Source organism: Typopeltis vanoorti, chromosome 5 (assembly GCF_054136105.1).
Source record: "Typopeltis vanoorti isolate ZY-2024b chromosome 5, IOZ_Tvanoo_1.0, whole genome shotgun sequence".
Classification (NCBI taxonomy): Eukaryota; Metazoa; Arthropoda; class Arachnida; order Uropygi; family Thelyphonidae; genus Typopeltis; species Typopeltis vanoorti.
The window spans coordinates 6218829-6233228 of NC_143553.1; the positions used below are offsets into that span (position 1 = coordinate 6218829).

The 14400-nt window shown below is 33.9% G+C and overlaps 1 protein-coding gene across 1 annotated transcript in view; it reads right to left on the reverse strand.

The window, feature by feature from the left end:
• The window catches only part of Vps51 (vacuolar protein sorting 51), a 421027-nt gene that overhangs the window by 110031 nt on the left and 296596 nt on the right, over positions 1-14400 (reverse strand). Inside the window, exon 15 of the mRNA XM_090392235.1 lies at positions 13410-13502. Coding sequence (XP_090248361.1) covers positions 13410-13502 — 93 coding nt within the window. The remainder of the gene's footprint in view (positions 1-13409; positions 13503-14400) is intronic.

Below are 14400 nucleotides of genomic sequence, written 5' to 3' on the forward strand. Positions count from 1 at the left end.
TGTGGGATCAGTTTTCAAAACCGAATGGACATGGTTGATTATACATTTCTAAAGCAACAGCATTAAGTGGAAGAATAAACAGTTTGTTCAACAAAAAAAAAAAAAAAAAAATGCAAATAATGTAAGCTCTACTTAATGACTAATTTGATTTATTATTATTATTTTTCTGACCTCCATGGAGTCACAAGACTCATCATGGAAGGTCAACACAAAGTCTATCATACCACTCCTTAAACTCATGCATTGTCTGCATGTTCACCACCCTCTCGGACAATGCATTCCATGATCCTACCACTCTCCATGTAAAAAACTTAGTTCTTAAGCTTTTACTCACCACTCCCTTTTGCAACTTCCAGGGAAGGAGCAACTTCCTTGCTCCTTCCCTTCGTTCTACGATATGAAAAAAATCTCTTCAGTGTTAACACAATAATAATAACCTTTCAATAGCTTAAATGTCTCGATCATATCTCCCCTTTGTCTTCTATTCACCAAACTCTGCAGTCTGTATGCCCTCAGTCTGTCTTCATAATCACTATTGTTCAGTCCTGATATCATTTTTGTTGTCCGTCTCTTCCCTCTCTCCAAGATTACTTCATCCCTTTCAAATCCCAGTGACAGATCTAAGTAGAGAAATCCAGATGTGGTCTGATCAAAGCTTTATACAATTATGCAGCATAAATTCAAGATACCAATAAATTATATAGTTGGTTTAATCCTTTATCCAAGTGTAAGCAAACAAAGTTTGCGCCTGAAGTATTTTCAGGACTGAGGCAACTCGTATAAGAAAGCTAAGACTTCACATCACTTTCCTTAGTATCCCATAATGCAAATCACATCTCCTTGCGGGGCATGTATAATGCTATGAATTATGGGAAGGATCACTACCCAGACTGGTTTCGACCTTTATTCAGGTCTCTTCAGTGGGAGAGAGACCCACAGGTGATACTAAGTTGAAGTAATACAGAAGTCATATTTTCATATATGAGTTCCAAAAGGCAGCATGTATATGAAAATATGACTTCTGCATTACTTCAACCTTAGTATCACCTTTCGGTCTGGCTCACACTGAAGAGACCTGAATAAAGGTCGAAACCGGTCTGGGTAGTGACTTATATAATTTCTTGGTATCTTGAATTTATAGTATAACCAAGTGAAAGAACTTCTAAATTTATGCAGCATGTTAGTTGCAACGTTTTTGATAGAATTTTATTTGGAAAAGTTGTGAAATGTCTTAATGATATTGAAATTCTCGATGAAATTCAAACTGCTTTGAAGTTATATATACACATATACAGGGTTTGAGAAATCCACTTGCCACGGGCAAGTTATCAGAGACAAGTAGCAAAGTGAATTTTCAGCCTTTTGCATTCAAAATGTATTGTCTTATTTTCTTGGCATAATTTACATTTTTATTTATTTATTTATTTTAAAACATCATCTTACTCACTATGAAGTTATTTGATCATGAATAGCCTCCAATGACATAATAGATATAATGATAGATATAAATTTGATAGCAATTCCTATCTATGACAACAGGAAGCACTATTAATCTTTACCCTATGACCACAGATTAATTTTGAAATAAACAAACAAGTATTCTCAAACATTTTATTTTGCATAAATTACAAGGTCATCACCAAATCTTATAAAAATTCAGACGATTCATTAAAATATCATCATCATCAAATTCCTGTCATTTACCCTCAAGAGATGTACAGGATATGATAGTACTACACGAAAAATTTACACCATTACTAACTTCCTATCTACAATTTTCCTCCAAATCAGTCTGATAATTGTCAAGACTCCAACATTATCAGATCTTATATTTCTATAGTCTAAGGCACTTTGTACAGTATCAATCCACCTATATCTTGGTCTTCCTCTGGATCATTTTCCTGCCAACCTGGCAGAGAACACTTGTTTTGCCTAATCTTTCCTCGTCCATTCTGTTTAAGTGACCATACCACCTGAGATTAGCTCTGCTAACGCATTCCTGGATGCCAACGATGTCAAGTTCTTTCCTAATATCCTCGTTATTAATATGATATTGCCATCTGTTCACGCCTCTAATCTTTCTCAGGACTCTCATATCTGCGGTCTCTAGTCTTTGGTCAAGTGTTTTACTTCTGACCCAGCTCTCAGATCCATAAGTTAAAACTGGTTTGAACACTGTCTTGTATACAGCTAATTTAGTGTTCCGACTAATTTCTCTCTTATTCCATATGAATTTATTCAATTGACTTCCTACCATACCAGCTTTGTTGATTCTGTTGTCTATTTCCATATTTAATTTACCATCTTCACTAAAAATCGTACCTAAGTAGCTGAAATGTTTTACTTGTTCCACAGGTTCTCCATTCACAACACAGTTGACATTTTCAATGATTCTGCCTATTTTCATTGTCTTTGTCTTTTTATTGCTGACCTTCATACCATATCTATTACAACAGTTATTCAATTTAGTCAGAGAATCTTGCAGACTTGTAGTGGATTTATTTAGAAGTATAACATCGTCTGCATAAAGGAAAGAGCTGATTTTAACATCTCCAATTTTGATATCATGTTTAATACCACTTTCCTTCATAATGTGATCCATATAGATAATGTATAACAGAGGGGATAATGTACATCCTTGTCTCACACCAGATTTAACATTAAACCATCTTCTTGTACTTCCTTCAATTCTAACTGCTGACTTACAACTCAAATAAAGACTAAGTATTGCTTGATATAATGCCCCATTGACACCATATAACTGTAGCGTATTGAATAGCTTCTCTCTTGGCACCTTGTCATATGCCTTTTCCAAATCAACAAAACTTAAATACAGATCTTTATTATATTCCCATGATTTCTCCACTATTTGTCGTAAAGTGAAGATCTGATCCTGACAGCATCTATTTGGCCTGAATCTCCAGCTTCTTCTTCACCAAGCTTTTCATCCACAATTCTTATCAAACGTTTCTCAAGTATACTTGCATATATCTTACCAGGAACACTCAGTAGGGATATACCTCTGTAATTCTCACATTCAGTTTTATTCCCCTTTTTATATATAGGTACTATTAAAGCTCTACTCCAATCATCGGGAATTCGTCCCTCTGTTCAGGCATTCTGAACTATGCAGTGCAGCCACTGTAAGACTTTTATGCCACCATACTTCAGCATTTCTGGTCGAATATCATCTACTCCTGCTGCCTTTCCACATTTCAAGCCTTTGATGGCTTTTTCTACTTCAAGTATGGATATGTATTCTTGGCTGCATGCCTGGTCAGTGTTTTTTTATCACTGTGCTGTCATCACTGCTTGTTTCATTTAGCAAATTTTCAAAGTAATTACTCCATACTTCAAGGATATCTTTTTCTCCCGTTTTCATGTCACCTTTATCATCTCTAACTCCATTTACAGCACTCTTTCCTCCATTCCTAAGCTTCTTCAACAACCTCCAGAATATTTTGCCACCTTCTTGATATTTATTTTCTATGTTCTTGCCAAAGTCCTCCCATGACTTTTGTTTAGCTAGTTTTACACACTGTTTAGCTTTCTTACATTTGTCTCTGTATTCTCTAAGAGCACAAGCTCACTTATTTGCCAGTAACTTTTGATATGCTTTCTTCTTTTCCTTCACTGCCTCTTTAACTTCCTGTGTCCACCATTGCGTTCTAATTTTTCTCTCTTTGCAGACAACTTCACTACATGCCTCTCTAGCTGAATCAATCAGGGTTTTCTTCAAGGCTTGCCAATGAATCTCCAAGGTTTGATTCCTGTTCTCAAACTCTTTCATTTTCTTTTCAATAATATTTCTGTATTTTAGTCTACAGTTCACATCTGAGAGCTGCTCAACTTTTATTCGCTTTAAAACTTTCTTACATGTTATTCTTTTCAATATGAAATTCAATTTTATCCTGCTCAATAGTAAATAGTGATCACTTCCAATTTCAAATCCTCTGTACACTCTGGTGTCCTGCACCAGGGAGAAAACATCACTATCAACTATAACATAGTCAATGAGACTTTTCTTATTCCTAGCCTCTTCTCTCCATGCGAATTTGTGCACATTTTTATGTTGGAACATGGTGTTAGTAATAACCAGTCCATGTCCTGAGCAGAAATCCAACAGGTATTTGCCATTATTATTCGCTTTGCTCTTTTCTCCAAATTTTCCCAAAACATTTTTGTATGTCTGACAATCACTTCCTACTCTGCTGTTTAGATCCACAACAAGGACTTACTTTTCCTTTTTCAATGTGTCAGTTGCTTTTTCTAAAGCATCAAAAAATTACTCCAGTTCTACCTAGTTGAACCTTCTGTGGGACCATAGGCACAAATAAGTCTCATTGTCTAGTTCCCCATTCTCATATTTGCCCACATTACTCTACTTGACACTGCCTGCCATTCAAGAAGATGAGCCTCGTATTTTGTGTTGAATACTATGGCTACACCTTCTTTTCCTTTATTGTCATTGCATGAATATAACATTTTGTATTTATTGCTTAGAAAAATCTCACCAGTTTTTGTCTTTTTTGTTTCAGTCACCCCTATTATGCCAATCTGGTACTTATCTAATTCCTCCGCTAGCTCCGTTTCTTTGCCGTTCAGGCTTCTTATGTTGATAGCACCGATCTTTAACTCTGGTGACATTGAGCTGGGGTGTGTTTTCAGATTTGTTCCAGTAGCTGACTTTTCGCTGTTTGCCCTGGTTCCCTGGCTAAAACAACGGGGGCCTTGTTTAACCGCGCGACACCCCAGCCGGCATGAAATTTTAATATAAATAATCATTAAAATATAAATAATTTTAAAAAACCAATTTTCATTTGTTTCAAAGTCAGCTGTAATTCTCCAAGACCTTATTTAACCCTTGAGTAAGTAAGTAATGCAGATGTAATGTAGTACTGGTGTAAGCTTATTTTCACAAAATGATGAAAAGGCATTTTAACAGTGTTATTTAAAAAATATAATTATCTTGCAAAGAAGAGTTGGAGACCAGATCACATCATTGACATCAGATTGTGAAAAGTTAGCCATTCCATTACAACTGTTGACCATTTTCTATAGTTTTGATAAACTCATTTATCTCTCCTATTGAATTATTTCATGGATAAGTTTATTACATTCACTCTTCATTATGAACAATAAATAAAAGGAAATGCAACCTACGCCTCTTAGTTTCGTGAAGTGCAAAACAAGTAAGGCACCAGAATATACTAAAAACACTGAAGGAAAGACTGAAGGTTCTGTTGTGTCATCAATTAAAAGCAATGAAGATGTGTGAAAATGACTCAGGGAAATTCAAATGATTATGCTACAAAGATGAAGGTCATTCTTTCACGTACAAAAAATATCCTAGGACTGCTGATAGAAATGCGAGGTTTTTGAGGCCTTTTCAAAATGAATATGTTTAGGTTTCAAGTGATTTCAATTTTCACAAAAAAAGCTATGATATAGACTTGGTCAAGAAACATACCTATTTTCCAAAGAAAGATGGACTCTAAAATGTTTGATCACCTAAAGTGCCTTTTTCATACAGTCTATTATAAAGCTAAATTCAATAAACCATCCATTCAAAAAAATTTATATGCCCAATAGCAGAACATTATCAAAATGACATGAAATGCACAGAATTGGTGTCAATTACTGCTGATGTCATTAAACAAAAATTAGTTAAGGAAATCAAAGACTTTCTTTCTTTCTTTCTTTCTTTTTTTTTTTTTTTTACATAATTGCTAACAAACTCAGCTGCAGTATACTTTGATAAATGAAAGTAAAATGATCAAGTTCTTCTTGTCCTGGAAGACTAGTAGTTGGTTAGCAGACAAGTGGAACAAAAATAACATGTAATATACTACTTCTGTTCCTCTAGTGGCTTAAATAGAAACTGTTGTAAACATATATTATGTGATATATATATATATATATATATATATATATATATACCAGGGGTTGGCTCACAAGCTGCATGCAGCTCACATCCATGCGTTACGCAGTTCTTCATGCTCTACCAGGAAAAAATAAACCAAAAGAGAACAGGAGACAACAAAGATGAACAAAAAAAAAAAAAAAAAAAAAAAAAAAAAGAGAAAGAGAGAGAAGAGGAAGAGAAAAACAGGGTTAATAAAAATTGCTGCAATAAAAAAGTTTAATTCAAAACACATTAAATGAAGATGACTTTGAACAATTAGAATAATTTTAAAGTTGAAACGCAATAATTTTAGTTATTTACTAGTAGAGGCCTTCCTTGTATCCATTTTCTTAGTAAGTTCTTAGTATAAAAATAAGGTATGTAATTAGTCAAAGCAGTTCTTACAAGATCATTCAAATGTTCATCATTGAAAACTGATCTATATTTAGATTTAATAAATTTTTTAAAAGTCGAATATAGTGCACAGGAGAACGTGATCCCAAAAATGGAGATCAGTTTTCCGGCACATTGATTAAGTGTTTGGATACCATTGATCTGGAACCTTCCAAAACTCAATTACAGAACATCTGCTTTGCTTCGCTAGCTTCAGTCTTTTGTCCTCTTGAAGTTCCAAAAGTTCCAGTTCTGTAGCTGTGACATCCATCACAACTGGTTTTGAAATAGGACAACCATGCATGCACATTCATGAGGAAAGGATTTTCCAAAAAAGAGAATATTGGCTTAAGTTCTCGAAGATCGCAAAATCGATTGTTGAGTTCTTTGGCCAGATCCTTTAATTTGTTAACATAAGATCCAGTTTCTAATCCCACTCCTAGTGAATTTCCCACTCCTAGTGAATTTGTCAGTATTTTCTTCCAACAAATGAAGTGATTGAAAGTTTGCTTTGGAAGATAAGTACGGTCTGTGTGAGAGCGGTTATTAATTTTTATTTCCCTTGAAGTAGCGTATATGCTGGAAAATGCTATGTCTAACAACCACTAAGTGCTTTGAGATTAGCGAAAAATTTCTCCTTCTCTCTAAGAAACTATTTGATTGGGTCTAACAACAACAAAAAAAAACTTGTTTAATACATTGCTAACCGAGAGCCACCTTACTAAGCAAAACCATATGTCATTAGGAATTTCGTCACAATTCAACCCATCGAGAAAGCTTTTGAATTGTTGGTATGTTTTAGCACTCGAATGAATAAAATTTACAATTCTTAGAACCACTTCCATTACATGTTCAAATTTAAAACACTTGGCAACTAGATGTTCTGTGTGAAAATGTGCAATGTACAGGTAGGAAAGCAGGATTCGTCATTTTCAAGGAGCCCCATGAGCTCTTTAGTTTTACCCCTCATAGCTGGAGCACTATCGGCTGCAATGCTGACCATTTTTTCGCACAATACCAAAGCATTTTGTAAATGCAACATCGAGAGCTACTTTGATGTCAGAGACATGTTATATCTTTCAATGCTATCAAGTACAGTAGCTCTTCCTTGACGTCTAGGTCGTCGGATACAAAGCAGACAAATGTAGCTAGATGTAGTTTGTCCTGAATATCTGTAGATTCATCCAAAGCCAAACTAAGTGCAGCACAGTTTTTCAAGTTATGGTGTGAGTTATTTCAATGTCAGCACTGATAACAGAAATTCTCCTTTCAATTGTATGCCTGGAGACCAGCATCTGTTCAATCAGTTTGAGTAGTTTTTTATTATCCAGGTCTAAAACTGAAAATATTTGTGCAATATTCTTCGTGACAAATTCTCCTTCCATGTATGGACGTTTTGCCTGTGCAATATTAAATGCTAAAATAAAACCAGCCTCGGTAGTAACATCAGCCTCTTTAGTAAACATGGACATCAATTTACTCAGACCATGGAGTTGTTCTTTCGAAGTTAAAATTTTAGTTTACCTCAGATCAGAGATTAGAGGAAATTCCTTACTAAAATTACTGTGACATGTGTCATAATGATGCTTGAGATTGCTGGCTTTGAATTGCGCAAGCGTTATTTGGCATGTGACACACACATTGGTTTACTTTGTTGTTTCACAAAATGAAACTCCTCTTCCCACTCTGGTCTAAAACTTCTGTTTTCCTCTTCATATTTACATTTTTTATGCAACATTTTTAAGCACTTGAAAAAGAGTTCAACAATAACAAGCACTGTCAATGGACTCATGCAACAATATGTTGAATGATACTGATAGATGAGTGCCGAAAGTGTAACTAATGTGTTGCAGCAGGCAGCCATAGCTTCTGCATTCCCACCTCGCCATGCGCATACTCACTTACTTCTGTACCATCGCATCAGTCAAAAGTTGCAGCTCTTCTAAGCCTTACAGGAATTATTTTGGCTCCAAAAGGATATGTAGTTGGCCACCCCTGGTATATACTGTTCACAAAAAAAATTTTACTCACCCATAGTATGAATTGTGGTAAAAGGTGTGTGTGTGTGTACACACCTTTATGTTAATTGTGTGCTTTCTGTACCCAATGACTGCATTATAAACAGCTGTTACATGTATTTTCTGTGACTGAAAATTTGAAAGAGGCTGTTAGGACAAATGTGTTTAGTTAGATACTATGTTCTGTTTGCTTGCATGGATGCATGCAGCATAATGTCTGCTGGAGGAGATGTCTCCAATTACACTAACTGTTGCTAAATATAGTATGTAGACTATAAATGTCTCTATATTTACTAAATATAGAGACATTTATATATTACTATATAAATTTATTTATATATACATTAATATAGTACTAAATGTACTATATTTAGTGATGCAATAAAACTACTTTTCATGCTTCTGAAGTATAATAGATCTCCAATGAAATACCAGAATATGCAAGATATCTATTATTGATAAGACAGAAGAGTCGCTGACAAAAAAAAAAAAAAAAAAAAAAAAAAAAAAAAGTAATAAAGCTAGGATTTGTGAAAGGACAGCTAATTCTGATGATGATGGAAATTATTTATACATATATTATGTAAAAAATTATGTATTGATCATCAGTGAATAACAGAAAATTCTTAGTAAATAAAAAGAAATATATATAAAACATAGAAATAAAAAACAGATAACAAGCACAACAAATTGTACAAGATGATTTGCTGCTCCATCAATCCACATGTACTTCTGCGACAACTAGATAAATCACCTGATCAACCTGATCCAGTGAACTAATAATATTAGTTCACTGGATTAGCCCCTCCCTATATTTATTTAATGAGTTAACAAATGTATAACAGCCACTTTTTATTGTTGGTTAGTTATTTATATTTTGCAAACAAATCTCTTTCACTCTCCTCATAATGTTCCTCCCCCATCATATGCATGTCTAGAGTTTATAGAATTGTGTGTTATTTGCTCCACTCAGCAACATATGGAACACATATATAATAACAGAAAAGTTAATTATTAATAATTTCTTTGTCAGTAATAAAAGTATTTATATTCACACTTGAACAAGTGAACCTCTCCTTTACATTCCTCATTTCCACATGGCTCACTAATGATGGTTCACATAATTACACCTTTTAGTAATTCAAATATACCAAACAAATCTAGCCTTCTCCTTAATTACTGTCTTCTAATATATAATAAAATAACCACATTAGTCCCTATACACAGATTTGATTACAATCAAAGAACCATGAACATCCAATGATACACAAGCATGAAATTGCTGTGGGGCATGGTGCTTTCTTTTCTTGCCCTGCCAGATAGTTAGGGTGGGGGTGCAAGAGTTCTGATTGCCCTGATGTGAACAAATTAATATAAAATTGGTTTAAATATTGTTTTAAATACCATAAGCAGAGTCTTTTAGCAGTGCTCTTTCTTGTTCCATATAAATTAATTCAAATGCCCTTCTGCCATATTACAACATGTATTACAGTATGAGAACTCTACCCTACACAGGATTTAACATCAAACCATTTTCCTATGCATCCTGCAATTCTAAACTACAATTTCAATTTATGAGTAAGTCACAGCTTCCTTGTAAGTTATATCTCTCATAAGATTCCATTTATACCATATAGATTTAACATTTCAAATTTTTCTCTTGGTATACTTTTATTGAAATCAAGAAGCCCAAAACAGAGATCCATATTATATTCAGCTCTTATTCATTGTCTAATCTACTGACAAATCTCACATAAACTGCTATTCTAAAGGAAATTCACTATTTCAAACTATCCACTATAACAGACTAGTCTCTATCTTATTGTGCTATCTTCTATTGAAGGTCAGCGACCATCCTGGCGAACAAACTGCGCTCTTGTGCTAATCTGAGAAGTTGTGCACTGCTCTTTCCTGTCCACATCTTGATGTTGTCAAACCATGATATTCTTTTTCTTCCTCTAGTTCCTTTGCCATCAATTCTTCCTACCAAAATAGTTTGTAAAAGTTGGTATTTGCTGTTTCTCATGATGTGGACAAGATATGATGTTTTTCGTTTCTTGATTATTTGTACAAGATGTTTAGCTTTGCCAATGGATTTTAAGACATCTTCATTGGTAATTTTTTCTGTCCATGATATCTTTAGCATTCTTCTGTATAGCCACATCTCAAAGGCTTCGATTTTCTTGATGGTTGTTGCCTTCTATGTCCATGTTTCAACTCCATAGAGCAGAATAGACCACACATAGCATTTCAGCATTCGGCATCTGACTTCCATGTTTAGGTCTTTATTGCAGAATAGTGTTCTCATTTTAATGAAGGACTGCCATGCAACTTCAATCCTTGTCTTTATATCTATTTCTGGATCCCACTGTTCATTAAGCCAGCAACCAAGATATTTATATCTTGACACTTGATCAATATTTTTCCCATTGAGTGTCAGTTTCATTGATGAGGCTGGATGTTTGCTGATGATCATGTATTTTGTCTTGTTGATGTTTATATTTATTCCCATTCTTTGGCTTTCTATGTATACTCTGTCAATGAGTTTTTGGAGATCCATAATATTATCTGAAATTAGCACGGTGTCATCTGCATATCGTAGGTTGTTAACAATCTTTCCATTTATTGTGATTCCCTCTGGACATTCTTCCAATGTTTTTTTAAAGATTACCTCTGCATATATGCTGAACAGGAGTGGTGAGAGCACACATCCTTGTCTCACTCCTCTTTTGATGTTAATATCACTGGTGGTAATGTTGTCTAATTGAACGGTAGCTGACTGATTCCAATACAGATTTGTTATTAGTCTTATGTCTTGTTCGTCTAGCCTTATTTGTTAAAGGACTTCTATTAAGTTAGTGTGTCTGACTTTGTCGAATGCTTTTTCAAAATCTATGAAACACTAGTCTCTATGAGTTTGCTATAATGAAAGTTCCTTTGCAGACATACATTCTGGAACAATGAATAACAATAATCCTCTATAATTCTCATATTTTTAGTATTTTTTTTTAACTTTAAAAAAAAAAAATTAAATTAAATAAAAACTGGTGGGATGAACACCTAGACTTATCATCAGGAATTTGACCTTATGACCAAATTTTCTTGGATTATGCAGTATAGCCATTGTCAAAAGTTAAAACATAACCATATTTCAGCATTTCAAAAAAAGTATCTTCTATTCCATTCCAGCTACTTTTCCAGATTTTAGATCTCAGATTTTTTTTTTTCTACTTCAAGTATTAATCATGCACTTATTATTACACTCTTAATGGATATTTTCTACTATTCCATTATTGTTTGTTACCTCAATTAATATTTTTTTTAATTACTCCAAACATACAGAACATTTTTTATTCCTTTTATGGTGCTCTTTTCTCCATTTCTCTGAACTTTCTCAATAACTTTCAAAACAAATTATACATTTGGTTTAATCCTTTATCCAAGTGTAAGCAAACAAAGTTTGCACCTGAAGTATTTTCAGGACTGGGGCAACTCATGGTAAAGGTGGTATTAGTTCTTATCACTTGCGTTCATATCTCCCATAATGCAAAGCACATCTCCTTGCAGACATGTATAATGCTATGCATTAAGGGAAGGGCCACTACCCAGACCAGTTTTGAACCTTAATTGAGGTCTCATCAGTGGGAGCCAGACCCAGAGGTAGTGATACTAAGGTGGAAATGATAGAGAAGTCATATTTACCTATACCAGTTGTCAAAAGGTGTAACACCTTCTTATCAATTTATCTCTAATCCAGAGAATTTTAATAAAAAGGTGTGACACCTTTTGACAACTGGTATAGATAAATATGACTTCTCCATCACTTCCACCTTAGTATCACCACCTCTGCGTCTGGCTCCCACTGATGAGACCTCAATAAAGGTCGAAACTGGTCTGGGTCTATGCATTAAGGGAAAGTGGCCTTTCCCTTAATGCATAGCATTATACATGTCTGCGAGGAGATGTGCTTTGCGTTATGGGAGATATTAAGGCAAGTTATGAGAACTTATACCACTTTTACCACAAGTTGCATCAGTCCTGAAAATACTTCAGGTGCAAACTTTGTTTGCTTACACTTGGATAAAGGATTAAATCAAATATATAATTGGGAGCATATCCAAGTGAAAAAACTTCCATCAACTTTCAAAACTTTTTGCTATTTTCATTATATTCATCTTTCATAATTCTTTCCAAAATCTTCCTGTGACTTTTTTGTCTAGCCACTTTTACACATAACTTAGCTTCATCATTCTCTCAATATTCTTTAAGCACATATGCTGACTACCAGCCAGGAGTTGTCTATATGATTTCTTCTTTCTTAGACTGCTTCTTAATTTCTTGTGTTCACCATAGAGTTCTATTTTTCTATCCTTGTAAAATTACCACTTATTTCCTTGGCTAAATCAACTAAAGCTTAGTTCTTGTGTTCAAACTATCACCCATTTTCCTAAGTAATATTTGAATACTTGAGTCCACAGTTTAAATCTGATTATTGTTAAACTTTATTAACATAATATCATTTCAGTGAAATACTCAAATTTTTTATCCTGCATATTAGTAGGGTAGGAATCACTTCCAATTTCCAATTTGTACTTTAAATTTCCTTTATAATGGTCCAGGATAATACATTCTTGTATTATCCTGAATTAATATAAAGAGATTATGAATAATAATGTCCTCAATCAATAAGATATTTTTTGTTTTGTGCATGTTTCCTTCATGTGAAGTGCTGTTAGTAATGAATAATCAATGAGCAGAAATTCAGCAAGTACTTACTATCATTATTCCTGCCTTTTTGTCCAAATCTTCCCAAAAACATTTTTGTTAAATCTGAGACTTGTTTCATGTTACTCTGTTTGTTTAGGTCTTCTAACAGGAACTTTTTTTATATATACTTATCCTTTCTAATGATTCAATAAAACTTTTTTTTTTTCAACTGGTAATTTCTGTGAGATAACAGATATTATCCAATATTTGCTTCCCATTCCATTCTGATATTTGTTCATATAAATGAAGCATAAAAATATTTAAGTGTATAAAATATTCATAAAAATAAAAGGTTTTAGAAAGTAAAACAGATGAAGTTAATTTACCTGAGCAGTATTTTTTGTAGCACAGCACAAATCTGACACAGAAGTTAATCCCTCTGTTCCTTCAATGGTAAACTGCTCATCAGTAAGAGATATCTGAACAAAAAAAAAAAGGCATTCACATCAAAACTTTAAAAATTATTGATTAAAGTATCTTTATTTTTTCATAACTGAACATACAGCAGAATAACAGCATTAACATTCCAATATATAAAAAGACGATAAATACAACTGTGAAAACTAGAGAAGTGTTAAGCCTCCTAAACACCAGTTAAAAACTATACACATGAATATTAACTGTGGGACTCAAAGAAAAAAAATTTTTTTTTTCGAACCTTTCTTTTACGTTAACAATCCTAATGGAAAAGCACTATGAATTCCATATACCCCCCCCCCCACACACACACACAAGGAATTTGTAGCCTACCAGAAAGCCTCTGACAAAGTCATAGAGAACAATCTACGAATCACACTCAAGAAGTTAAACATTCCAAATTGAAAGCTATCAGCAGTGACTAACACATATCAATACAGTCAAATAGCTATTGGAACCTATGAAGAAGTTACAGAATGGAAACCAATGACCAGGAGTCCATCCAGGGTTTCAAATGTCACCACTCTTTTTTTTTTTCTTTATTATTTTGTTAATATCTTACCCACAAACAAAATGCCATGCAAGGCACAATATATCAGTAAACAAGAGGGTAATAAGGAAAGAGAAATTCACTGATTTCCCCCCCCCCCTTTTAAAGCTGAAGATTATAGTCTTTTGGGAAGACAGGGTAGTTGCTCCAAAGAATACAGTCCCTATTTATGTTTTTTTTTTTTTTTTGGAACGTATACACACCCTTAGTAGTGTTTGCTAATCTAGGAATTATTTTAGATTTTAACAAACAATATTTATGACAAAATATGAGAATTAAGGAGGAACATCGTGAAGGAGTATCTTAAGTTATATTACATAAATATTTCTACAAACACAATATCACAGGTT